This window comes from Vicugna pacos, chromosome 10 (genome assembly GCF_048564905.1).
Source record: "Vicugna pacos chromosome 10, VicPac4, whole genome shotgun sequence".
NCBI classification, from domain to species: Eukaryota; Metazoa; Chordata; class Mammalia; order Artiodactyla; family Camelidae; genus Vicugna; species Vicugna pacos.
In genome coordinates, this window is record NC_132996.1 from 67,581,977 (window position 1) to 67,607,293 (window position 25,317).

Below are 25,317 nucleotides of genomic sequence, written 5' to 3' on the forward strand. Positions count from 1 at the left end.
TGGATCAGAGGTGTTGCCAAGGAAACTTTTCCATCCATCTTCCTCTCTCAGGAGTTGGGGCAGAGGGAAGATTTTCCCTATTCACAGCGCCTTAGGATTGAAAAGCAACTGGTCAGGGAAGCATGCTTCTTATCAGGGAGCCCTGGACAGTTCCCTGGGTGGTAGCAAGTCATTTCTCCTCTCTGGTTTTTGAGGGCTTCACTTAGAGCCAGAAAGGACTGTGAAAGAAAGAACTTTGAGTCACACTTAACTGGTCACCCTGCTCCCCTCCAGATTGTCTCCTTGAAGTTTCCAAGGCAGCTCTGGTTGGTTCTGGGACGAGGCTCTGGCGGCCCTTTACCCCATTATGCTGGAGCGATGGCATCAGGTGTCTGTAAGAGGTAAATCAGGGCTCTTGACCAGTATTAGACTAGACTCTTCACAGTTTGATTGCTATGTAATTCACATTCCGTACAGTTCACCCATTAAAGTGTGTGTGATTCAGTGGCTTTTAGTAAATTCACAGAGCTGTGGAGCCATCACCACAAGCAGCATTTCGTTAGCACATTTTCATTACTGCAGAAAGGCACCTCACACCCCTTACTTATCACTCTTCAGTACCCTCACCCTTCTCAGATCTCCTCAGCCCAAGTCTAGTATTTGTGTCTCTGTGGATTTGCCTACACTGGACATTTCAGATAAATGGAATCATACAATCTGTGGTCCTTTGTGATCATTTGTTCACTTAGTATAATGTTTTCAAAGTTCATCCATGTTGTAAAGTATGTCAGTACTTCATTTAATTTTAATTATCAACAGATATTCCACTATGTGGATAGTTCACAATTTGTGTATCCATTTGTCAATCAATGGACATTTGTATTTCTACTTTTTGGTGTTTATGAATGTGGGATATGTTTGAACGTTGGTGTACAAGCTCCTCTCGGGCATATAGCTGGGAGTGGATTTGCTGGATCGCATAGAACTCTACATTTAGTCCTTTGAGGAGCGCACAGGTCTTCACACAGACATATGTTTTCATCTGGTCCATACCCTTTTTGTGTTACATTTATATCCCTGTTTGACAACAACCAGCACCAAACAGGGATATTGGTTGTTGTCATTCCTGTTTCCTCCCCCTTATTTGAACTATGGGATATCTAAGGACGGCAGACTGTTGGCTTGCTCACATCCTGTCCGTAGTTTTTTCGTGGCACAAGTATTCATTGAGGATCTACCATAATCCAGTCTGTCTAGGTGCTGGGATATATCATTGAATAAGTGATACCTGCCTGCCTTCATGAGCTTCCCTTCTTATTGGACAGACAACAAATTAATGTAAAATGGTACATAATAAAGATTACAGTGTTGGGTGGTGAGCGCTTTGCAGTAGTAATTCTGATCATGATGCTCCTGCGACTTTGAGATGCAGCCTTATCAAAGTGCAAATGGGCAGAGGATGGTGGACAACACTCACTCTCCCACATGAGGTGAAGAAGCTGTTGGGTTATTAATGGGGGATGTATTGCCAGGCAGTAGAGCCAGTGATGGGACAGCTCAGGTCCTAAACTCCAACATCCACAGGAGGTTGACACTGGACCATAGGCTCTGCTCTTTTGGCGTGAAGGTTGGCTCTCTTCCCAGCTTCTTTTATCCCCCTGCCTTATAATTCTTTCTTTGCATGCCTGCTAGCCCCCCAAAGTCTTTCCCACACACTGGCCTTTTTTTTTTTTTTTGCATTTTTTGCAGAGAGCTAAGGGCAAAGGTGTGGGGAACTGGAAGAGCAGTGTATACTTAAAGGCGTGCTTGTTTCCCTCTGCAGCCCACCCTGGGACACCTCGACTCCAAGCCCAGCAGTAAGTCCAACATGCTGCGGGGCCGCAACTCAGCCACCTCTGCTGATGAGCAGCCCCATATCGGCAACTATCGACTCCTCAAGACCATTGGCAAGGGTAACTTCGCCAAGGTGAAGCTGGCTCGGCACATCCTGACTGGGAAAGAGGTGAGCGCTGGGGCTGGGGACATGGCAGCATTTCCTAGCTGTTAAACCCCAGCAGGTAGTGGTGGAACTACTACTGCAGCCAACCTCTTGTTTATTAGCGAGAAATTAGATCTGAACAGATAGGGGTGCTAAGAGGGATGGGGCGAAAGGAGGCAGAAATACAAAGGAGGAAGTAGATTCAAGTCCTGGGTTTAGCTTGGTCAGAGAGGTAATCTTGGGCTTTTTATCTCTTTGTTCAGGTAGCTGTGAAGATTATTGACAAGACTCAACTGAATTCCTCCAGCCTCCAGAAAGTAAGCACACAGTACCTCCTGTCCCTGTCTAAACCTTTCTTCAGGGGTCAGTGATCTGCTGACCTGATTTTGCCCTCCCCTTAAACCTCCAGTTCAAAATCTCTGGTCATTTCACTATCCCCACCATCCCTGTCCATAACTCTGCTACCTTTAGGGCTTTGGTTGGATCCCCTGTGTTGACTCCTCCTGATTGGGCTTCATGGCCACAGGCCCTGACTCTTGAGAAGTCTTCCTGCCCCTTCCCAGCCCCTTGACCTACTTCCTGCATCTTGTTATCTTCTGGCCTGTGGCCAGCCCTATGCAAAAACATATGTTTATAGCCATTACTAGAAACACATGCAGTCAGTGTCCCATCTGGAGTGATCCAGGGGAGTGACTCTACAAGAACAGGGATAAGAGGAGGCAGAGAGCCAGTGGCCAGTCTGTGCCAGTTGCGTTTTGGAGTGTGGATATGGGAGACTGGGGCTTTTAGAAACTAAAGTCCAGCGGCAAGCGTCTGAGAGTATGTGCAGGTTAAGAACAGATACTCCCTGTTTTCCTTCTCACTTCTAGGCTGCTCTTGATTAAAAGTTAAAGTCGTTTGCATGTAGTCTTAGCTAGAGGAAACTGAACTTCTCCTTCCCTCCTTGACTTACAGTGGGAGACAGGTCTCACTTAGCTTGTGGGGAGGGGAACCCTCCAAGAGGGAACACATACTCCCTGCTATGAGAAACTGGTAGGAGTGAGAAAAGGAGGCTTTCATGTGCAGAAGAGGGACAGCTTTCCAATGGCTGGTTGTTGTAGAACTGCCCTCTCCCCCCATCCTGGGCTCCAGCAGTTGGGGAAGGAAGAAATCTCCCATCTGGCTCCCAATAAGCTGCCCCTATTCAAGTCAAATTTCCTCATACTTCAGCTGACCCTGGCTCAGATTTTCTGACCTTAATTAACCTAGTTCTTTTCATCTCGAGGCAGATTGCATTTTTCTCTTCATGAGCACATGGTGTTACTTGAGTTAGGAGAGGGCACAACCTCATGCTAACAGAGTCAGCTTGGGACTAGGGGTTGGGAGCTGTTATTGAGAGAGACACAGAGTGTGTGAGTTGAGGTGCCCTGATACACTGACAGCCAAAACCAAGGTGTTTCCTATTTTTTTGTTACCCCTGGAATCTCCTCAAGGTTCTTTCATTCAAAGGAAACGCTGCTATCATCACCAGGGCTTCCCTGCTTGGAGATTTCTGGAAGGAAGGGAAAGAGAGCTACTCTTGACATGTTGGCTCAGACCCAGCAGAGTAGGAGCCAGCGTGGTGTGGGCCATTTAATCTTTGGAGCAGTCCACCCTGCCAGAGTCAGCTCAGCCATCTTATTTCCCACCTCTTTTTTTTTCCCCTGCCTCTTCCTGACTGGCTGGAAGACACCAGTACCAGATGAACATAGGCGTTTATTTAAAAAGCCCTTTAATATACGCTGTTGCCAAGGCCAGTATGATTCGTCCAGATCACTCTGTTTAAATTTGATCCCAGCAATGATCCCTAAAGGATGAACACTGAAAAAACTAGCACACACCGCCCCCCCAGGGTTCCTGATAAGCCTGGAAAACTTCACGCTCTCCTAGAAGAGTGTCCCTTCCACAGCCAGTGGGTGCCATCAGGAGAACCCTGGCAGCTGCCTTCAGGCCCCATTTCAGTGCTGTTCCCCATCATTGCCCCCAAGGTGGTACCCAGGGTTTTTTGCCTCTTCTTCCAAGATGATCACTGGGCCAGGGAAGAAAGTAAGAAAACCTGGACTCTAATAAGAAAAGGGAGCCAAGATCAGAACCAGGTTCCTGAAAATTGGAAAGCTTGTCTCTTGTTTTCCTTTCCAGCTCACAAAAGGTCTAGGACTTCATTAAAGGAAAAAAAAAAAGGTGTTCACTTTTTTTCTACAAACTACAACCTAAATTAGGTCTCCATACCTCCCCTTCTCTCGAAAAAAGACAAAACACAGCACAACTAGTTCTGCTGTTTGTGCAAGTAGTGAGGCCTGGAAGTTACAAAAACCCCCTCCTCCAGTTCTCTGGCCCCCACAGAAGGGATGGAGTTCATTTCTGTCATCTTTCTTTATGAAAATGTATGGTTTGGAGCCCCTGATTTGGTTTCACAAAGAGCGTGAGTGTGTGGAGGTGGATTTGATTAAAATTGGCATCAGCTATATATAGGAGTGGCTTCTTCTGTTACCACCCCGAGGCTCAGAAGAGCAGGGCCTGCCCACTAGTACAGAGCCCTCTGGCTTCTGTAAACCAGAAAATGATGGGGTCCCCCTTTGGAAACCCCCCTACCCTTCACACAGACCAAGTTGGAGTCTGCCTTGTCAGGGAACTTTAGAAGCACCTCAGGTTCTAAATATTCATGTACATGGACTCATAACCCCTCCTTCAGAGGCACCCAACCAAAACCTGTCTGCTGTTTGGGGGCTGGATTTGGGTAGACAGCACCCAAGGGCACAGCTGGCTCATCCAGGTGCTGCACCCGAGGGTACAAGTCATGCAAGCCCAGCTCTCCTCCCACTGACCCTTCTTGCTCTCCTTCCCCCCATGTCCTCAGCCATCAGGGACAGGCATGGAGGATCTGGACAACTGCCCTATCTCTTTTCTCTTTTGGGAAAAAAATCTTAGCAGTAGCTCTGTTTGGAGGGGACCTGAGAGGAGCAAGCATGACCCCTGGTATTTTATTTTCCAGCTATTCCGTGAAGTAAGAATAATGAAGGTTTTGAATCATCCCAACATAGGTGAGAACCAGTTGTCCCTCCTTTCCTCTTCCCCCACAGCAAGGCCTCACTTCCTAGCATGGAGTCCTTCCCCCCCACCCCGGGTGCATTGCCTTCTGGAGTCTACAGGCTTCAAGGATACCTCTGGGGAGGCCCAGCTCAAAACCCAGCTCTGCCTCTGGCACACAGACCGTCCTTAGTGCTGTGGCTGCTATGAGAGGAACTTGTCCTTGGGAGAGTAGGAATGTGAAAGGGGGAGCTTTCATTCCTAAGATGCCCCTGTACATGTCAGGGCTCGATGTGTGGCCCCTGCCTCTTCTGTGACTCATGGCTTGGCCTTTTCTCTTACAGTTAAGTTATTTGAAGTGATCGAGACCGAAAAAACTCTCTACCTTGTCATGGAGTACGCTAGTGGAGGTAGGTATGGAATGGCCTCTTCCTACTGTGTCTCCACCTTCGCCAACCCCCGCAAGCCCTGATATAGGCCCTTCCCCTGTCTCTTGCAGGAGAGGTGTTTGATTACCTAGTGGCTCATGGCAGGATGAAAGAAAAAGAGGCTCGAGCCAAATTCCGCCAGGTGGGTATGACTCCCTCCGTGGAATGTGGGCCTGACCTCTGCTTTTTGGGGTTTGGCATACGAGGAGGAGCTGCCTACCTGTAAGTGGCCTTTGGAGCATCCTTTGGGCTTTGCTGTATGGCAGCTTATAACTCGGCAGAGTATCACAGCTTCACCAGCCCCTGTGGCCCACCCTCTGGTGCCCCTGGGCTGACCCCTCTTCCTTCCTTTCAGATAGTGTCTGCTGTGCAGTACTGTCACCAGAAGTTTATTGTTCATAGAGACTTAAAGGTAAGGCATGCCCTTATCTTCTGTGTCTTTGAGACAGGACTGCTCACCCTCCGTTAACTGTGACGTAACCATTATGCCCTTAGTGTTCAAGGAAACTCCAGCCTTTAATTTTTTGGAGACAATGAGGAAGCCCTAGGGCTGCTTCTGACATAGGCCTTATGACCAGACTTAGGAGCTCATTCCAGCCAGCGAGCAGAGTCTCTGTCGTTTCACCTCTCAGCATGTACCTCCCAGTGCTGCCAGGCAAGGCAGGAGGGCTGCAGGCAGCCTGGCGGTTGACTGAGGGGACAGTGTTGACTGTCCCCCACTGCGTCATAGCTGCTTTGCAGGTGTGTGGCTCACTCATCTCTTTCACTGAGATGTTAAAAAATCTGATTGCCTGTGAGTCTTCTGGCCCCTAAGTCCTCACAGACACAGCCGTGATTAACAAGGAAGCTTTGCACAACTCACAGCGTCTCTGAGCCTTCAGATCGCAGTTCTCACAGCCTGCGCGGCCCTTCTCCATCCCAGACCAGCCTCTTCATGATGATTGGAGGTCCACCCTGGAGTTGGTGGAGAAAGTTCTAAGATTGAAGATGACTCCCTGTTTGTTCTCCTGTTCCCCTCAGCTTCTTCCTGTCTGGTGCCTTCATATGGTCCACTTGGTTCCCTGATATTTTCCATCTTACCTCCAGGCAGAAAACCTGCTCTTGGATGCTGATATGAACATCAAGATTGCAGATTTTGGCTTCAGCAATGAATTCACCTTTGGGAACAAGCTGGATACCTTCTGTGGCAGTCCCCCTTATGCTGCCCCGGAGCTCTTCCAGGGCAAAAAATACGATGGACCTGAGGTGGATGTGTGGAGTCTGGGAGTTATCCTCTATACACTGGTCAGCGGATCCCTGCCTTTTGATGGACAGAACCTCAAGGTGGAGTGAAGTGCAGGCTTAGATCATTTGTATTGCTTGTCATTTCCTCTCTTGGCCTCTGGTCTTATCCCTAACCTCTCACCTTTGCTGCCTTTCTACATTTCTCCCAAGCCAGAGCTTCAGAGAAGGGCTTGCAAAAGGTAGCAGCAATTAAAAGGCCTTCTGCACCCAGTGTAATAACTTTAATTCTTTGCAGGGGGTAAATCACGTGTCCATTCACCCCTCTGAAGCACTCAGGATTGCAAGCCTCAGGCTCGTGAAGTTGGAGGGTGTGGGGTATTTGACATCACCGCCTCTCTAGTGAGGTGCCTTGTCCCAGACTCTCCTCCTCCCACGATATTTCATCTGTGTCTGCCTGGCTAGTCTTAAGGTGTCAGGAGCCTGGAGTTAGGTTTCTTCCCTTGGCCTTGGGGTGATTGAAATTTCCCTCCTACAGGAGCTGCGGGAGCGGGTACTGAGGGGAAAATACCGTATTCCGTTCTACATGTCCACAGACTGTGAAAACCTGCTCAAGAAATTTCTCATTCTCAATCCCAGTAAGAGAGGCACTTTAGAGGTGAGCAGCCTGAGCCTAGCTGGCTGGAAGGTTCTGGGTTCCCAAGGAAACCTCCAAGCTGAGTTTCCTTCCTCTCTGCCCTTCCCCTTCCCTGTGCTCCCCAGCAAATCATGAAAGATCGATGGATGAATGTGGGTCACGAAGATGATGAACTAAAGCCTTACGTGGAGCCACTTCCTGACTACAAGGACCCCCGGCGAACAGGTGAGGAGGCTGTGCTGGGCCATGGGGTTGAGCCTACCTAGGACTCAGGACCATCCTTAACTGTATGCCCCCCCACCTCTGTGCAGAGTTGATGGTGTCCATGGGTTACACGCGGGAAGAGATCCAGGACTCACTGGTGGGCCAGAGGTACAACGAGGTGATGGCCACCTATCTACTCCTGGGCTACAAGAGCTCTGAGGTTTGTGCCCCTGCTCCACTCCCCGGTCTGGCCAGCCTTGCTGTCAGTAGCACCCCCATGCTTCTAGCAGCTGTTGAGGGCAGAAGCTCACCTCTTGAGTAGGTGTGCTCTCTACTGATGAATTTTAAGCCTCAGCTTCAGTGGTGCTAAGGTTTTCTGGCCTTTGCTTTCACTAATCTCCATCAGTGGTTGAAGAGGAAAGCTGGTAGGGTCTGGGCCTGGGTCTGAGTTTCCACACGAGTGAGTAGATCTGGCTCATTCACTGGGTGTAGGTCAGTCTGGCTGGATCAGTTCTATGTTGATCCAGAAATCTCTGTGTCTGTTTCCATATGTTTGTGTCTCTCTGTATCTGAAAGTTTGCGTCTGGGTTCGTGGGTGCATGGCTGTGTCTTTTTTATAGGAGTCTTGAGTCTAGTGCTTCTGCCTGGTGTTTGTGTCTGGGTATGTGTGTCAGTGTGCATGTGCGTCCATCCTCCCATCTGTGCATGTGGAGACTTCGTGATTGTTCTTCTGCTCGCCTGGGTAACCATGTCTGTGCCTGAATCCATGGGTCTCTGTGGGAGTAGGGTCTTGTTCACCATCTGCGTGTCCCCACATGCACTCATGGCCTCCCCACCCTGCTCTCCCCCTGCTGGTGTTGGACTCCCATTCTTGATTCTTGCCTTTGCCTGCTCAGGAGTATTGAGGGGCTGTCTCTGAGTCTGAATGTGCATTCTTCTGGGCATGGATATCCCTCTCTGGGAGAGGGGAGGGTTCTTTGGCTGTGTTTGTCAGGGTCTGTGTTGGGACATGTGTGTCTCCAAGAGTGTTTATTGCACATTGGTCTTGTAGGGAGTATATCTCATGGGAGCCTGGGGTGGATTTGTGTCCGGCAGGAATGTGTAAGTGGGATCATCCATAGGCAACTCTGCGTGACTTCTGCCCTCACTTTTGTGTTCTTGCAGCTGGAGGGCGACACCATCACCTTGAAGCCCCGGCCTTCCACTGATCTGACCAATAGCAGTGCCCCTTCCCCCTCCCACAAGGTACAGCGCAGTGTCTCAGCCAACCCCAAGCAGCGGCGCTTTAGTGACCAGGGTAAGTACTTTTGGGAGTTGTGGGTGGAGGACTCACCCCTCTCCTGTTAAGTTCTGGGGGCTTTAGATGACACAGCTGAATTTTAGTCCCTATACAGCCACTTATTAGCATGGCATTGGGCAAGTCACATAACTGCCCTCCACCTCTATGAAACGGGGTTTGCTGGGTTGCTGGCCAGACTAGGATAGCACTGTGCACATGGTGGCCATTCAATGGGTCCCCCACCCTTACCCATTCCCACCATCCCTCTGGCCCAGCAGCTGGTCCTGCCATTCCCACTTCTAATTCCTACTCTAAGAAGACTCAGAGTAACAACGCAGAGAATAAGAGGCCAGAGGAGGACCGGGAGTCAGGGAGGAAGGCCAGCAGCACCGCCAAAGTGCCTGCCAGCCCCCTGCCGGGCCTGGAGAGGAAGAAGACCACCCCCACCCCATCCACGGTGAGCCACGCCCACCCCCTCCCTCCTCCCGGCCAGCCCCACACCTCCTTCCCTCCTAGTCCTTGTCCTCCCTGCCCTGCTATAGGCCCTGCCCTCTCCAGGCAGCTTTTTCTTTAATACAGACCTAGTTCCCTTTGGCTGTCTCCCTGACCTTCCCTCGGGGCCACTTTTGCTTACTATAGAAAGCCTTACCCCCTGGAGGGAAAGCACAGCCCTTTCTTCTCCCCACCCCTGACTGCTCATGGTGGAAGGCGGAGGGGTAGCAGTTTTTATGAACCTGTCAGTAGAACACTGGTTTTCTGTGATACAGCTCTGCCCTTTATTCCCCACAGAACAGCGTCCTCTCCACCAGCACAAATCGAAGCAGGAATTCCCCACTTTTGGAGAGGGCCAGCCTTGGCCAGGCCTCCATCCAGAACGGCAAAGACAGGTGAGCAGGCCCAGGCCCTGCCTGCCACGCTCCCCAGGAGCCATTCTCCCAGGGGTGACGTCTGTCAGCATCACCACTTCCCCTCCTGCTCCCTTGAGTCCCATCCTGGCTCTGTCCAGTCCAGCTTTCCACACACCAGCACCTCCTCACTGCTCTCCACCCGCCTCCCCCACCTGTCTCCTCTCCCCTGTGCACCTGTAACCTCTTCTTGCAGTGTACTGACTGTTACTCCGTGGTCATCTGAGCTGCCTTCTCACTTCTTGACTGCGACCAGGACATGGCAACTGCACTCCTCTGGGCATCAGTGCCTGAGGCTTTGTTTTGGGAGCCCCAGCTCAGGGCAGAACCAAGAGATGCCCACCTGAAGGGTGGACACATTGAGGGTGACTTTAGCTGTGCCCATGAAAGCAGAGCCCCCCTAACCTTGACCATCAGTGTTGCATTCCTGGCTTCTCGTCTTCTGAGCTTAATGAAAATTCCCCTACGCAACACCCTGCTGTTTCTGGCCATGATACATCCTTGTTCTTAGAATTCCTAGGAGACCAGTGCAGCCCAGAGGCAGTTGCCTCCTGTCAGCTTTCCTGCACTTTTTGGTTTCCTCCCCCAGGCCCTGGCCTGCCGCGCCGCGTTCCTTCCCCTGCCCTCCGCTTCCTGGTCCTGCCTTCCTTGGCTCTGACTTGTGCCCCTTGTTGCTGTTCCTGGGCCTGACCCGCATCCTGCCGAGGCTCCCCAGCTCTGGCCCTTGCTGCTCCGCCCTTGCTTCCTAACCAGAGCCTCCTGCCCCCACCCCTAACCCAGGCCTCTCCGCTGCTTTTGTCTCCTAGCCTAACCATGCCAGGGTCCCGGGCCTCCACGGCTTCTGCTTCCGCCGCAGTCTCTGCGGCCCGGCCCCGCCAGCACCAGAAATCCATGTCGGCCTCCGTGCACCCCAACAAGGCCACTGGGCTGCCCCCCACGGACAGTAACTGTGAGGTGCCGCGGCCCAGGCAAGTGTGCTGGGGCAGCTGGCGCACCTGCTGCTCTCAGCCTGCCCCCTCCCTGCCCCCCACAATTTCTTCCCACCTGGGGGTCTTGATCTGTTCTTGTCATCTTAGCCGCAAGAGATGGCTCTGTCCCCTGCAGCCAGGAAGTGGAGGGAACAAAAAATAGCTTAATGCCCCTCTTTTCCTCCAGTTCTCCCTCTCAGAACAGATATGCAAGAAGCCGTCCTGAGGCTCCAGAAGGAAGCCTTTTTGTTCTGAGCCTTCCTGGTCTTCCTTAGGACCCCGGGGACAGTCAGCATCACAGGGACTCAGTCCTTGAGGGTTGGTCAACACTGTCCCCTTGAGGTTCCAGTCTGCCTAGCTCCCAAGGAGCCACTTCTCTCCAGCCTATACTGCTCTCCATACACGTATCCTCTCCTGCCTCCCTCCGTCCCTCCCCCAAACCATCTCCCTCCCCTTCCACCCAAACGTCTTCCTTATTGGTGTCCTCAGTGGTCACACTCCTTCCTTCTGTGTCCTCCGTGATGGCTGTCTTTGCCCTAGCATCCCCCTTCCCTGTTCCCACCCCAGGGTGCTCCAGGTGCTCAGCAGTGGTGGCTTTCTTGTGCCCTGATGCATTTCCCCCACCTCCACCTCTTTTCCCACAGCACAGCCCCCCAGCGTGTCCCTGTCGCCTCCCCCTCTGCCCACAACATCAGCAGCAGTGGTGGAGCCCCAGACCGAACTAATTTCCCCCGGGGCGTGTCCAGTCGAAGCACCTTCCACGCTGGGCAGCTCCGGCAGGTGCGGGACCAGCAGAATTTGCCCTACGGTGTAACCCCAGCCTCTCCCTCTGGCAACAGCCAGGGCCGGCGAGGGGCCTCGGGGAGCATCTTCAGCAAATTCACCTCCAAGTTTGTACGCAGGTGAGTAGGGGGCTTAGGGCGGCAGACAGGCTGAGGCCAGGCCTTCCACCTGCCTGGGGGTGGGGGGTGGGGGCACCTGAGGTTTGAACTGGGGTTAGGTCCTGGGGTTAGAAGAGGCCTCAGGAAACCTAAGTTTTGTTGGTGCCTGAGGTGTCCAGACCTGTCCATCCCTCTCAGGCTTCCCCAGCTCCTCATACACATCCCTTGTTCTCTGGCCCAAGCAGATGGCCGATGCCGCCTCCTCTCTAGGAGAGTGTGAACTCGGATGCTAAAATAAAAGCCCCCTCTTCTCTCCTGGGTTCCCATGGAAACTTATATTTGGTGACGCAGCTGCAAAGTCATGAGGCCTGAGCCAGGCTGGGCCGGTGAGGAGAGTTATCTGGCCTTGTCTTGCCCTCTTTGACCTCCTCTGTCCACCTAGTTGGTTGTGTCTGGCTGCAGCTGCTCCCCTCTTCCGCAGCCATGTTCCTCTGCCCAGTGGGTTGCCAGGGTGCAGGGTACAAATGAAATAGCTGGTGGGGGCCCAGCGTGGCAGCCCCCTGTGCTGACACTTTTCCTCTGTGGAGAGTCTCTTCGTGAGGTCTCTCACACTTGGCCCCCGAAGACCCACAGGGACAGCTTCGATTCTCGAGGTGCATCCAGCAGGCCTCTTGGGATGTTCCCTGTCTCCTCCCCACACTTCCTCTAGCATCTTAGTGTAGCTCAGGAAGCAACGGGGAGCTTGGAGAGAGCAGGCTTGCCTGCCCTTCCTCCTGCACTACGCTCCACTCAGCTGAAGTGATCAAGCCTTGCCCCCTCCAGCCCCAGAATGCAGGTGTGGGGCCGCAGGGGGGCGTGCAAGCAGTCGGGATGTCTGGGACTCTAGTCTCGCTGAGCGGCTCTTCCACAAATGGGGTGACTCTTGAACCTGTAAAGGCCACTCCCCACCTGCTTATCCACATACCGTCTTGTTGGTTTTTTTTTTTATTTCTTTTTTTATTTTGTCTTTTTTTGTTTGTTTTTTTAGAAATCTGTCTTTCAGGTTTGCCAGAAGGTAGGCGTTGAGCCCACTGTGTGTGTGTGTGTCTGTGTCCTGTGTCCTGCCTCCATCACTAACTCCCCCTTTCTGGCTCTTGCTTCCTCCTCCATCTGCTAACCATGTCTGTGTGGCCCTCTCTCTGCCATCTTAAAGGGATGAAGACAGCTTCTGACTGGGCAGCCCATGAGGCCACATTTGCCCACTCAGAGCAGATAGCTCTGAAAGCGATGGGCCTGTCCCCAAGCAAGGGGGCCTTCTCAGGGAATTCGCCCTTTAAGATTGTCTCCTCCCCCCTAAGCCCCTAACCTGGGTTTGGTCACAAGCATTGGGTTCCTTTTCTGGCCCTTTCCCATGTCTGTGCATGCGCTTTGAAGAGGCTCCACCGGGGTTGAAAGTGCATCTGGGTTGGTATCTTATTCTGGGGCTCCTGGGCATCCCCTTCTCTGGTGCCCTGAACTTATGGGCTGTGTGGCCCCTTGCCCCTGTCCTGTGGGATGACAGGACTTTGGAGTTACTACAGGGACACTGGAGTCTCCAGGCCCAAGGAGCCTTTGCCTCACAAGTGGGACACAGCACCCCCTTCTGGCAGCTCCTGCAAAATGAGGCCCACCCCCACCCCCACCCCAGCCTACCTCCTGCCAGCAGTATCTAGATAAATCAAGCTGCCTTTTCTCTGGGGTGTGTTCTCCAGATATGGCCTGTGGCTTCCGAAGACCCAGGAACTGGAATGTTCCAGGGCAGGGGCCGTCTACCTCTAAACCCTGGCAAAACAGAAAGCCCTGCCTCACTCAGGCATTGCCCTTCTAAGGCCAGCCCCTGGCTCCGCCACCCCTGGCCCTATCCTCATCCTCTCTGGATGTCTAGGCGGACCAGATCCCAAGCTGAAGCCCAAAGGCCATGTTGGGAGGACTGGGACCCCTGACAGGCATGTTGGTGTCCCAGCTGACAGAACAACAGCTAAGACAAGGTCTTCAGGCTTCCCCCTTCCATCCACTGCTCTCCACCCAGCTCTTCACTGCATGGCTGGCTGTTGACTCACGGGGGCCCCAGTGGGGGCCTGCCCTACAGGGTGCCTCCACCCACAGGCCAGGAGCCAGGTGGGGCTGGAGAGAGCAGCCAGTCTCCTTGCCTGCACAGCCCGGGCTCCCTGCTCACAGTGCGCTTGTTTGCATTCGTGTGTCTGTTGTGTCTTTGTGTTCCTTTTACATGTGCTGCTGCTGCTCTTTCTCACTCTTCCTTACATCCTTGTCCTCCTCTGCACTCCCCAATTTCCCAGCTCCAGGCACCCATCTTCCAGCCAGGAGCTGGAGAAGCCGCTCAGCGGGGCCAGACCTCTTCCCCAACCACCCTCCCAAGGTGTCTGCCCTGCCCTGCCCTCCGTCCTCCCTTCTGTACAAGCAGATGGCCTGGCAGCCTGGCAGGCAAAGGAGTTAAAAAGAATGGGGGAAGCCAGCGTGTCTACAGCCAGCCTCAGGGCCCTTCTCCCCCCCCAGCCCCGGGCATGCTGAAAGTTGGTCCTGCTCTCTGCCCTTTGAGTCTCCTGGAAGAGGCCCCTATTTATCCCCCAGCCCCTTCCCTCTGAGAGGACTGCATTTCTGAGACCCACCCTGGTCTGGGTACTGGTGCAGAAGACCCCCTCAGCACGAGCCCTGGCTGCGGGCTGGTGGGAAAGCGGCCCCGCACTGTGTGCTCCATGAGTGCGTGCGTGTGCCTGCACGTCCACACCCCTCCCCAGGAGCAGGGGCTCCTCCCCTGCACGATCTCTGGGAGTGTGGGAGGGGCAGGCCCTGTATACCGGGCTCCCTGTTGGAGAGGTACAGTTGCACTGCCAGTGTGAGGTGCCGCAGAGCCGCGTGGGCCTGCCAGGTGATGGGCCAGTGGCCTTTGGGCTTGGGGCCTGCCCGCCCTCCGGTGGCATCTCCCCGGACCCACCCTCACCTGGGTCTGCAGCGGCTGAAGGAGCGAGAGGTCCCAGCACTAAACTCTCCCTCGCTCTGTTTTTTGAGGAACCTGAATGAACCTGAAAGCAAAGACCGAGTGGAGACGCTCAGGTGAGAGAGGGCTGGAGCCAGCGCCAGCCCCGCCCGGGCCGCCGGGCCGCCGGGCTTGCCACGAGCCTCCTGCTCCTCTCTTCTGCCACCTGGCTCTTCCTCCATGGTTCTGCCCTGTGCCTGCCCTCTTGGGGCCTCCTTTCCCTCAGAGAATCCCCACACCCCCACTGCAGTAGGTGTGGCCCCTTCTCCTCAGATCTAGTGTATTCTGGAAGCAGGAGCCCCGGGCTGGGAGGTTGGGGCCATCAACATGCTTGCCTTTCTGTGAACCAGCCACTTATTTCTGTCCAGTCTGCAAACTGCTCAGGGCTGTTGAGCATATTCTCCCCTAACCCTCTCCTCTTCCTAGAAAAGCATGGAGCTGTCACCTCCTACCCCCACCCCCGCCCCGTCCAGGGGCCGGCTTCTCCTCTCCTCTGCCCTGAGACGGAGATGCAGGACTGCCCACCCCTCTCACCCTCCCTCTGCTCCCTCTGCTGGCACTGCTGCCTCCTGGGCTCCCTCCCGTTCTCCTCTTTGGTCCGGGGCTCTCCCGGGGGTGGGGCGCCTCAGCTCCTGCCTGACGCAGCCTCTGCCCTCTCCGCAGACCTCACGTGGTGGGCAGTGGTGGCAATGACAAAGAGAAGGAGGAGTTTCGGGAGGCCAAGCCCCGCTCACTACGCTTCACGTGGAGTATGAAGACCACGAGCTCCATGGAACCCAATGAGATGATGCGGGAGATCCGCAAGGTGCTGGACGCAAACAGCTGCCAGAGTGAGCTGCACGAGAAGTACATGCTGCTGTGCATGCACGGCACACCGGGCCACGAGAACTTCGTGCAGTGGGAGATGGAGGTGTGCAAACTGCCGCGGCTGTCCCTCAATGGTGTTCGGTTTAAGCGGATATCTGGCACCTCCATGGCCTTCAAAAACATTGCCTCCAAAATAGCCAACGAGCTTAAGCTTTAACAGGCTGCCAGGAGTGGGGGGGCAACGGAGGCGGCCAGCTGGACTTAGCTGCTGGGGCCGGAGCTCCACCCGCCCGCCCCGCCTGGGCGAGACTGCAGAGATGGATTGGTGTGTCTCCCCTGCTGGCACTTCTCCCCTCCCCACCCTTCTCAGTTTTTTCTTCCGTGTTTGTGGGGGATGGGAGGTGGTTCTCTCCCCCCACATTTACCCCTGCCCAGATAGTCCCCCTTCCCCCCTCTCTCCCACAGGAGGCAAAGGAAGGGGAGGGAGGGGCGGGGGGGGCAGGGCTCCCCCTCGGTACTGCGGTTGCACAGAGTATTTCGCCTAAACCAAGAAATTTTTTATTACCAAAAAGAAAAAAGAAAAAAAAAATCCCAGCGGCCACCTTTCCTCCCTGCCCCATTGGGACAGTCGAGACTGGATCTGTGGGGTTTCCCGGGAGGGTGGCTCAGGGCTGGAACACTCTCAGGCAAGAGTGGTGGAGTTCCCTGTCAGGCCCTCCGCCAGGCCCACTTTGGGCTTCTCCCCTCTCCTCTCCTCCTTCCCCTCCAAGCAAACCACCAGAGGTGGCCTTCCCCTGACCTCAGGCCCCTGGGCTGGAGGCCTGGGCGGCTGGGGGCTGGGGCAGGGGTGCTGCGCAGCCCTAAAGCGGGTGGGGCTGGCAGGCTAGGCATGGGGCTCTGGCCTCCCTCCACACTGTATCCTCTGCCCCCCTTCCCCAGAGCTGGGCATTTCCTTCCACAAGCTGCTGTGGGGACTTTTGTTCCCCTCCTCAAAAAGTCTGTGCCATCTTCTCCCACCCCCTCCTGGGTAGAAGGCGGGGCTGACCCCAGGGCTGGAGGAGGGGAGGGGACTGCAGGGCAGATGGGCTCTTCGGCCCCCAGGGGGCTGCCTGGGCTGCTAGTCTCCGGAACAGGGACGCTGGGCATTCTCCGTTCTGGGAGAGCCTTTGTCTGAAAGCACAGCCCCCCTCGCCGTTCCTCTCCCCACTACTCCCCTTCATTGGCATTAATCTGGGCACCAGCTAGTTCCATAGCAGTAACTTCCCTCACCACTCATCTCGGCCTTGCCTTTTCTTCCTCACACTGTCGCCCCTCCTCTCAGGAGACACTGCCCAGGGCTTCCATGGCCGCCTGGCGGGAGGCTGGATAGGGCAGCAGGGCCGGGAGCCTCTGCCTTCCACGGGGTGGGGGGACAGCCAGGCCAAGTGACTCCCAGCTTGCTAACCTCCGCAGCCAGTGTGGGAGTGGCTGGTTATGGGCGCTTGGCTGGTGGCAGCCGCTGCATCCCTTAATTTATTTCTCTGCTGTTTCTGTTCTTGAGAAATTGGGGGAGGGGGTCCTGACAGAGGCTGCCCCTACCCTCACCTGAGTTGTACATTTTTTGTGATGGGTTTTATTTTTTATTTTATTATTTTATTATTTTTTTTTTGATTTATGATGACTCCACCCCTACTCATCACCCCAACTCCCAGGCCTGGCTCCGTAGCAAGTCGAGCCCTTGGGTCCCAGGAAGGGGCCTCGCCAACCTCAGCCCTCCTGCCCCAGGCCCCGGACTGCCGGCTCCCGTGGGCTCTGGCTCCTACCAAGGGCTCCTCCTCCATTCTTTCCTCCTCCCTCCTGCCCTATGGAACAGCCCGGGTGCTCCCAGGGGCCAGGAGGGCAAGGCTTGGCTCCCAAAGGGGGTGGTGGCCCAGGGGCTCCCAGGCATGGTGGCCCCTCCCCACTCAGCCCCCCATCCTGCACTTAGTTTCTCCTCTGGATCAAACACGTAATAAAGAGAATGTTTGGAATCTGAGCTGCCTCCTCCTGTTTCTTCTCCCAACTGGGCAGGGACCCAGTCCCCATGGGTAAGATACAGCCCCGCCTGCCTGCCTTGCAGAATTGATTCCCATCTCGAAAGGCCGGTGCTGGGCAAGCTCCCTCCCACCCTCATGGCACAAGAAGCAAAGCCCAGGACCCTTAAACCAAAAGGGAAAGAGGATTCAGTGAAATTGAAGATTTTATTTTTTTAATTTTTTAGAAACATTGAAAAATAAACCCATGTCTGCATATGTTCCCAACCCTCCTTTTGCTAAGCTTCTGGGCAGTGGGCATAGTGGGCACTCTCAGATCCTCAGCACTTCCCACCCAGCCCCTGAAAACAGGAGCACTACCTCTCCAGCCTCTGCTGCTGTCAGGCCCCCGAGGAACCACTCTGCCCACCTCCCGCCTCCAGCTCCCTCCCCACCTCACCCCAGACTTATTGCTAAAAGAAGGGAAAGAGGAAGAACAGCCAACACACCAAACTGTCCTCTCCCCCACCCCAAGGCTATGGTCACTACCCGCTATACAACGGGCAGGGCCCAAAAGCCGAGCCCGGCAGACTAGGAGGCAGCCATTCCAGTCGCAGGCAGGAAGAGAAAGTACCCTCAGGCCAGCTCAGAAGGCCCCAGACCCTGGCCGGGGTGGAGGTGGAAACGGGCTCAACTGCCAGGAACACACAGAGCCCACAGGTCCAGGCTGTGCCGGCTGGACGGCAGCTCTGGGTCTTCGAGAGACCTGACGAGAGCTCTAGTCCTTTCTGTCCTAAGTGAAGCCAGAGGTCCTCGGGGTCGTCCAGCGAAGGGGTTCTGGAGCCTCTGGTTGGTAGAAGGCCTTGAGGCTCAGAGTGAGGGTGCAGGAGGCTCCAGAGGGGCTCCAATCAGGGTGGGTGGGGGCTGAGGGCCAGGGCGGGCACTGTGGCGGGAGGCAGCCAGGGCAGGGCGGATGAGAGGTGGTGGGGGCTGGTTGGGAGCCAGCCGGGGCTGGAGGAAGCGGCCCTGCTGTAGTGGGGGAGGCTGGCGTAGCAGGGTGGGAGCCGTGGGCAAAGGTGGCCGCAGCAGTGGGGGCGGCTGGGACAGCGAGGTGGGAGGCGGAGGGGGGGGTAGCGCTGGGGGGCCAGATCGGGGCACTGATGTTGAGACAGATGTAATCTGGACCTGAGAGGAGAGGGAAGAGTGAGGAACCAGGCTCAGCCACACCCTCAGCCCAGTCCAAGGACGGAGGCGGGTCCTCTCCTCTCTTCTCTGAAGGGTTTCTCTCTCCTCTCCTCACCTCGTCATCTTCCTCTAGGGCTGGGGCTGGCAAGGGCGCCCCCCTCCTAGCCTCCTCCATGGGGACCGGGGCGCCAGGGGCCCCATCCTGCTCGGCTTCCCATTCCTGCAGCACCTCCTCCAGGTTGAAGCGGCGCCGGTAGCTCACAAAGAAGGTCTTCACCTGGGTCAGAGTCTTGTTTCCAATCACCTCTGCAATAGCCCCAAAGTCTTTGCCATACCTACGGATGGCTGCAAGGGTCAAAAGGGCAGCACAGTGTGAATACCCCTTAGAACTAGTTATTTCCGTGATCCTATCCCTCTTGGAGGGGAGGAGAGAGACTCCTGGGGCCCTCTATTCTCCCCATGGTCTCACCCACCCTGTACTGCCAAAAGCTGCTCATCTGTGGTCCAGCGGGAGTTGAACTTCGTGTTGGCCTGGAGAGTAAAGAATATAACCATGAGGCTCAAAAATCCAGGAATGGAGGCCCTGCTTGCCAAGCAAAACTCCCCTTTCTATTCTGCCACCAGAGAACACCCCCTTTTGCACCCAAACTTAAAGAACAGCCTCACCTCAGGGGGGCGGAGAGGGTCAATGCCACCCTCCAGGGCTTGGCGGAGGCTGCTATTGGTCTGCTTCATGCTCTGCACCTGGGGAGGCAAGGCAGTGAGTCTATCAATACCCACCCTCACCAGGTCCCTACTTCCCAACAGAGCTTTTTGCCCCCCACCATCTACTTCATTCCTTCCTCCCAACCATTCTGCAGGGGAGACGCTTTTCAAAGACCAGGCATTTGTTTAATGCCCAGAAAAAGAGCCCGCCAAGCCACACAGAGGCCCAGAGAACAGGATAGAGGCAGGCTTCACACCCACACCACCTCCTGTACACCTCAGCTGTTCCAGATCGCAGTTCCCAGCTGCCAAATGTCCGCTCTGCATGGCCCCTTCTTTTCCTGGGCCCCCACCTGGCGCTTGAGGGAGATGAGCTGGGAGTCGAGGCCTCGAAGCGTGAGGTTGGCAAGGTCTGGGCTCCCTGACACAGCGGTGAGGCCCTCGGGGCTCAGGTACATGCCCTTGGGTGGGCGCCGCCGGGTTCGCAGCGGATGATGGCGGTACTGAGATCCCTGGGCCTCCTTCTTTCCCGGGCCTGGGCGGGCATTCAGGGGCCGAGAGGGCAGAGGCTGCCAGGGAGAGGAGAGGAGGTGGGTGATGCAGAGCCCAAAGGGAGGGCAGGCAGGTGGGCAGGGCCAGACCAGCTCTGGAATCTCACCTCTCTCTTGGCATCTCCAGCATCTGGCTCTCCCTCACTCATGGCTCCTCGTCCCTCTTCAAGCTCATCACTGCCGACACAGGGGACAGGGAAGGAGTGAGGCAGGGGCCAGGGCCCCGCAGAAGCTCAATTTACCCCGACCCAGAACTTCCCTGGGCCCCCACCTGTCTTCTTTGTCCTTCCGACCCCCCAGCCGCCGAGCCTGTCTGTCCATCACACTGGTCCGGCTGCGGGTCTTCTTCCAAGAGTAGTAATACTTCACCAGGCTGGGGATCAGCTTGTCAGGCAGCTGGAGGGGCAATGCCAGAGGCTGGGGCCCACCTAAGACTCTGGGCCCCTGGCAAGCTTATCAGAAAGAAGGGGCCAAGGAGCGCTGGCAGGGGTGGAGGGCTTTACCATCTGCTGGATCCGCTGGAAGCACTTGCCGTGGAAGCCAAAGGCCTGTTCAAACAGCACCTTGTCCTCTACCGTCCACTCATCGGGGAATGGGGTGAAGTTGGCCAGGTCAGCCAGTGACTTCTCGACGTCGTGTTTGTGCCACAGGAGCATGCCAAGCGCCTGGCCCGGGAGAAGGTACAACTCATGCTCAGCTGCCCCCAGCACTGTCCTGTCCCCACCCCAAATCCCTGCAGGGCCAAGGCTCACCTGCTCGATGTTGTAACCATGCTTCTCCTTGGCCATTGCAATGTACTTGTCAACTGCAGGGGCGGGAGGAGCCAGGTCTTGGAGGAGGGGTTACAACTCCTAGGCCTGCCCAGACAGGGATATGCCCCCAGGGGCTAGGCCCAAGCCCCAAGGCGAGAGTTGAACCTACAGATCTCAGCCTCCAGCCCACTTCTGAGAAGAGCTGGCAGCCAGCTGGCATGAACCTCAGGCCCCAGCTCCCAGGGATAAGAGTGAACCCAGGGTCCCACCCCACTCACGCTTGGCATCTGACACACAGTGATTGGGCGACCACACCAACATCCCCTTCAGCTCCTTGTTACTGTAGCGTGCAGGGCTCTCTGAAAGGCAGAGGAAAAGAGGGAAGACATCAGATCAGCCTGGTGGTGCTGGCCTGGACCCATGGCCAGAGGGCGGGCAGAGGAGTGGGGCCTGTGAGGTGAGGCCCAGAGGGGAAGGAGGGGCAGAGACCCAGACAGGAAGGCAGAGTAGGAAAATTAACCGTGCCACAGGGCCGGCCACCAACCCCCGCCTGTCCTTCCAGTGGGCGCCAGCCAAGGGCTCCCCCAGGTAGGGCTCAGGGCCAAGCCATGGGCCCTCCAGTCCCCTCCCTTAGCAGCCTGTCCTGCCACTCACCAGGCTTGCACTCCGGAATTACGGCCTGGTAATTGGTTCCAACGCGGATCATGCTGTCTGTGGAGCCAGGGGGAGGCAGTCAGGACTCCAGGGAGGGAGGGGGGACCAGAGGATGTGGCGGGGGAGATGGCTGGCCCCGAGTTCTCCTTCCTGACCACCCAGGGCCCTCACCTTCCAGGAGGCTCACTTTTCCCTGATCTTCCCCTCAGTTTCCTTCAGCCACAGAAGGAACTGGAAGAGGGAGAGACCCTGCCTAGCCATAGCCATGTGGGGTTGGAGGGGAGGAAGGGGGCCAGTTTTAAAGCCCAGGCCCAGCAGAGCCCTTTGTTCTGGTTGGGGGTGGTGGTGGGGTGGTTGGAGGGTTGCCCCTAGACCTGGACCACAGCCCTGCAGGGAATCCAAGGCTCCTCCCCACCACATGAGCCTCACAGCTCGGAGTGGAGGTGTCTTTCCAGCCCCTGCCCCGGCCAGACCTCAGTCCCCTGCAAGGTGGCAAGGTATGAAGAGCCCAAGGTGTGGAAGAAAGGGACGCCTGAGTCCTTAGGGACTGAGAGCAGGGCGGGGGCACGCAGGACTGCCTCCTCAGCAGCTAGGGGCCCTGTCTCCAGATTCCCTGTGCCGGCTTGGGGAAGAAGCAAGGCTGAGGCTCCAATTTAGGGAGAATAGGAGCCATCAGTATAATACCCCCATGGTCGGCAACTCTACATGGCCCCCAGCCCCGCTCCGCGCCCCCGGGCCGGTGCGCCTTTAACCCGAGGCCGCCGGGCTCACCGTGCGAGTGCTCCTCCTCGCTGCTGTCATCCTCCGAGTGAGGTTGTCCGCCGTTGGGCGCCGTCTTGGCCCGGCTGCGGGACAGGATCCCAGAGCCCGCGCTCGGCTTCTCCATCACCGAGGGCATTACCCCGCCCAGCTGCCCCGGGGGGCGCAGGAACCTTGGGAGAGCCGCGGTGGTTGCCGCGCTCGTCTTGTGTGCCGTGCCCGGCCCGGCCTGGAGAGGTCGCCACTGAGGCTACGAGAGGCAGGAGGTCAGCGTGGCTAGGGTCCGGCGGGGCGGGAGCCCAGCGCTTTTCGCGACCCCCACGGGTGAGGGCGTCAGAAAAGTTTGTGGAGAAGTGGGGTACGCTGGGGATGAGCACAAGGTCCGGTGCGGCTGGGGCGCGCACGCTCTGGACGCTCCACGGGATTAGGGCTCCCCGGAGAAGTCGGGATGCCCTGCCCTCGGGGCGCCCCGGAACCCCACCGCCCGCCTGCCCACGCAGTTCAGCAAGCGGGCGCTGCGGCGCAATTGGCGCCCCCCACGGGTTCCGCGCTTCTCAGTTGCACCGGGATGCTCCAGTCCCCAGGCGGGCACCCCTGTCCGGACCAGACCCCTGCCTGCGACGGCAGGCGGCGGGGCCCTGGCGCTGGCGGCGGCAGGACGGCGCGCGCGGCGCTGGGGCAGAGTTGCCGGGAGGCGGGGGAGCGCAGCCGCGGGCGCCGCCTCGCACCCTCCCCGGCGCGCTCGCTCTCCCCGGCGCGCTCGGGCTGCTGCTCGCTCGCCCGCTCTCCGCCGCCGCTCGCTCCTCGCGCACACAATGAAGCTGCTGGCAGGGAAGTAGTGCCGGCTGCGGCCTCAGCACCCCTCCCCCAGCCGATGCCTCCGCCAGCTGAACATCTGGCCCTGGGGTGGGAGGGAGGGCCCGGGGGGCGGGGCCTGGGGGCCGGGGCTAGACCTCCAGGGGGTGGGGTCAGGACCCGGGTGGAGAGCGCTTCCCTCTGCGGGCCTCCCGGGCTCCCAGACTTGCTCCTGGGGGAGACCCCCTGTCCCCCAGGAGTAGCTGGGGGTCAGCCCCACCCACATGCACACCAGCCCCACACACCAGTGGGCTCGGGTTACTACCGACTGCCCTGGAGGCCCTGAGGCCGCCTGCCTGCCCGCCCGGGTGGAGCCCAGCTTTTCCTTCCATTTCCCTTCCTGCCAAGGAACTCCCCGCCCCCCTTCCGCAGGGGGGACCCCCCCTTCAGGCGCCCTTGGGGGCCAGAGCGGATGGGAGGCCGGACAGGCGAGGAATGAATTCCTCCAAGAGCTACCGGGCCAAAGCCTGGCTTCTGTTGCATCTGTGAGTTCCCAGGGGTCACCTCAATTCCCTTTAACTGCTGCAGTGAGCACCCCAAAACAGTGGCATAAGGAGCTGAAGGATGGGGAGTGGAAAGTGTAGGGGAAGATCTGGACTACAGGGTGAGGGAGGAGCTGGGTCTCCTTCCCACTGGGTTCACTGTCACCCCAGCTGGGAGCTGCATCCCCCTCCCCCAGGACAAGCTCGGGCAGAGTGACAGACCGGGAAGCGGGTAGAGCGGCACAGACGGAGATGGGGGAAGGGGGTGGGCAGAGACTTTCAAAGCCAGACCCAGCCACCCTGCCAGGCACACAAAGAACCAGCTCACACACCGGCGGCGGTTCTGAGCCTGTGAGCTGCGCGGGTGCCCGTCCCTGCCGCCCCGGGCACGTGCTGCAGCGCACACAGGCCGATGCCCCACTCCCGCCCGCCGCCCCTCCCACCGGAGCACCAGACTCCTAGACACACCTCCACCCGGGCACACCCCGCTGTGCCCAGACGGAGCCGAGCCTGCACTCGCACCCTCCTCTCCCTTCCCTTCTTCGGCCACTCTGTAATCAGATTCCTAAATTTAGAAGCAACCCAGGGCCCAGCCAGGGATCCCTGCCCCCACCGCTGCCTGCGGCCAATGGCCGGGGTCCTGCGGTCCGACCACGACCCGGCTGGGGCCTCCTGGCCCTGGGGACTTCTGCGGGCAGCCGAGTAAAGTCAGTCATGACCCCACCCCGCTGCGGTGCTGTTGGGCCACATGAGGCCACACTGGGGCCACCCAGCCAGCGGCCACGTTGCCCACCACACCTCTGACTGGAGCTTTGGGGCCTTTTTCCTACTATTAAATAATGGATTGGGCACCAAGCCCCAGGGTGGGGAGGTATGGACAAAGGAGAATGAATGGGCCAAGGGCAGGTCTAAGCTAAGGGGTCTGCTACCAGATAAAAAGAGCCTCTCCAGCCTGATCCCCCTAGAGTGGCAGGGTGCCACCCCGCCCCCAGCAGCTCCAATCTTTAGGGAGCCTCTCATCTCTGTCCCCTCCTGCCTGGCAGGCAGCCATCGCTGCACACAGCCCTCTGGTATGATGGAGTCTTCCATCTTGCCTACACCAGCACCCCCATTAGGTAGGGCCTTGGTTGGGCCCCCCCATTTCCCCTGTGCCTCTTTTCCATACTCATACTTCGGATCCAGGCCCCAGCACCTCACCCCACCCCAGGCCTCAGCAACATGCTTATTCTTACTTCCCTCCCCCAGGACTCCTCCCGGTACCCCTGGCGACTGGCCCCCCTCCTTCCCTAGCACACCTCCCCCCATAAGAACCTAATTCTGCTCTCACTTCTCCCTGGAGCCTGGAGCTCAGGGCCAGAGGAAGATTCTGCTTTGGAGGTGGGGGCAGGGAGAGGAGTTTATTCCTTGGAGTCAGAGAGGAGGGGGGTGTCCCTAGGCTCTGATGTGATGAAGCTTCTGCCTAGGAGGTGGGACACGACATAGGAGGGGTATCTTAAGAATTTGGGGACGACTGTGGGGGCCACAGTACCCAGAGAGGAGGCACATTCCTAGTGAGCAACCTTCTCCCCAAGGGGCAATGTCGCAGTTAGGAGGGGGAAGAGCAAGGCCCCACCCTCCCACCTGCTGCAGCCGCCCCCTCCCCAGCTGGCCCCCTCTTTTGTGCAAAGCCACACAAAGGACAAGGGGCCCCGGCCGGCCTGGCCATCTGCTCCCAGCAGCCTGAAGGCTCTTAAAGAGACAGCACCCCCTCCCTGCCCTGGGGCTGTAGGGCGGAATGGAGCAGGCGGTCCACAGGACCTGGTCTCAGCTGTACCCCAGATACCACCCACTTAGCCCTGGCTTCCCTAGCCCCAGGTCAGGAGTCATCCTCCCCCAGGCCAGGGGCACAGAGGTGCCACGTGGCCAGGAACAGGGGGTATGGGAGAGGAGAGGAGGGAGGCTGCCCAGGGACTGGCCCCTCCTCTCCTCCAGCCTTTGGCGGGCAAGGGGCCAGGGAAGCCCAGGAGCACTGCACTAGTACTGGGGTCCCTCACCTCCC

General features: G+C 57.1%; 2 protein-coding genes across 15 annotated transcripts in view; one reads left to right on the forward strand and one right to left on the reverse strand.

The window, feature by feature from the left end:
• MARK2 (microtubule affinity regulating kinase 2) overlaps positions 1 to 17,359 on the forward strand; it is a 52,266-nt gene extending 34,907 nt beyond the window's left edge. For 2 of the 14 annotated variants that reach the window (XM_015249870.3, XM_015249874.3), the window contains exons 2-19: positions 1,802 to 1,981; positions 2,221 to 2,274; positions 4,968 to 5,016; positions 5,347 to 5,412; positions 5,502 to 5,572; positions 5,786 to 5,842; positions 6,517 to 6,753; positions 7,190 to 7,309; positions 7,414 to 7,513; positions 7,600 to 7,712; positions 8,657 to 8,789; positions 9,047 to 9,228; positions 9,561 to 9,658; positions 10,483 to 10,644; positions 11,289 to 11,546; positions 12,553 to 12,579; positions 14,571 to 14,615; positions 15,202 to 17,359. In XM_015249870.3, coding sequence (XP_015105356.2) covers positions 1,802 to 1,981; positions 2,221 to 2,274; positions 4,968 to 5,016; positions 5,347 to 5,412; positions 5,502 to 5,572; positions 5,786 to 5,842; positions 6,517 to 6,753; positions 7,190 to 7,309; positions 7,414 to 7,513; positions 7,600 to 7,712; positions 8,657 to 8,789; positions 9,047 to 9,228; positions 9,561 to 9,658; positions 10,483 to 10,644; positions 11,289 to 11,546; positions 12,553 to 12,579; positions 14,571 to 14,615; positions 15,202 to 15,562 — 2,313 coding nt within the window. In that variant the 3' untranslated portion in view covers positions 15,563 to 17,359. Of the gene's footprint in view, positions 1 to 299; positions 381 to 1,801; positions 1,982 to 2,220; positions 2,275 to 4,967; positions 5,017 to 5,346; positions 5,413 to 5,501; positions 5,573 to 5,785; positions 5,843 to 6,516; positions 6,754 to 7,189; positions 7,310 to 7,413; positions 7,514 to 7,599; positions 7,713 to 8,656; positions 8,790 to 9,046; positions 9,229 to 9,560; positions 9,659 to 10,482; positions 10,645 to 11,288; positions 11,547 to 12,552; positions 12,580 to 14,570; positions 14,616 to 15,201 lie in introns of those variants that run through there. The other 12 variants (XM_072970178.1, XM_006216629.3, XM_072970181.1 and 9 more) reach the window with 11 other exon arrangements.
• Positions 17,360 to 17,545: 186 nt separating this feature from the next.
• On the reverse strand, positions 17,546 to 22,812 carry RCOR2 (REST corepressor 2). The gene is made up of 12 exons (XM_006216634.2): positions 21,955 to 22,812; positions 21,184 to 21,240; positions 20,808 to 20,888; positions 20,530 to 20,582; positions 20,281 to 20,442; positions 20,049 to 20,173; positions 19,885 to 19,954; positions 19,580 to 19,795; positions 19,188 to 19,265; positions 18,995 to 19,052; positions 18,637 to 18,866; positions 17,546 to 18,521 (listed from the first exon to the last, which is right to left on the reverse strand). Exons 1-12 carry the CDS (start codon positions 22,079 to 22,081, stop codon positions 18,207 to 18,209), a joined length of 1,572 nt encoding a protein of 523 aa, XP_006216696.1. The 5' UTR covers positions 22,082 to 22,812; the 3' UTR covers positions 17,546 to 18,206.
• Positions 22,813 to 25,317: the final 2,505 nt, after the last annotated feature.

Coding starts and splice junctions, on each gene's coding strand:
- RCOR2 (XM_006216634.2), bottom strand. CDS start 22,081: ATGCCCTCGGTGATGGAGAAGCCGAGCGCGGGCTCTGGGATCCTGTCC. Junction 20,583..20,807: donor CTGTGTGTCAGATGCCAAGC/GTGAGTGGGGTG, acceptor CCGCCCCTGCAG/TTGACAAGTACATTGCAATG. Junction 19,266..19,579: donor TCATCTCCCTCAAGCGCCAG/GTGGGGGCCCAG, acceptor TTGCCTCCCCAG/GTGCAGAGCATGAAGCAGAC.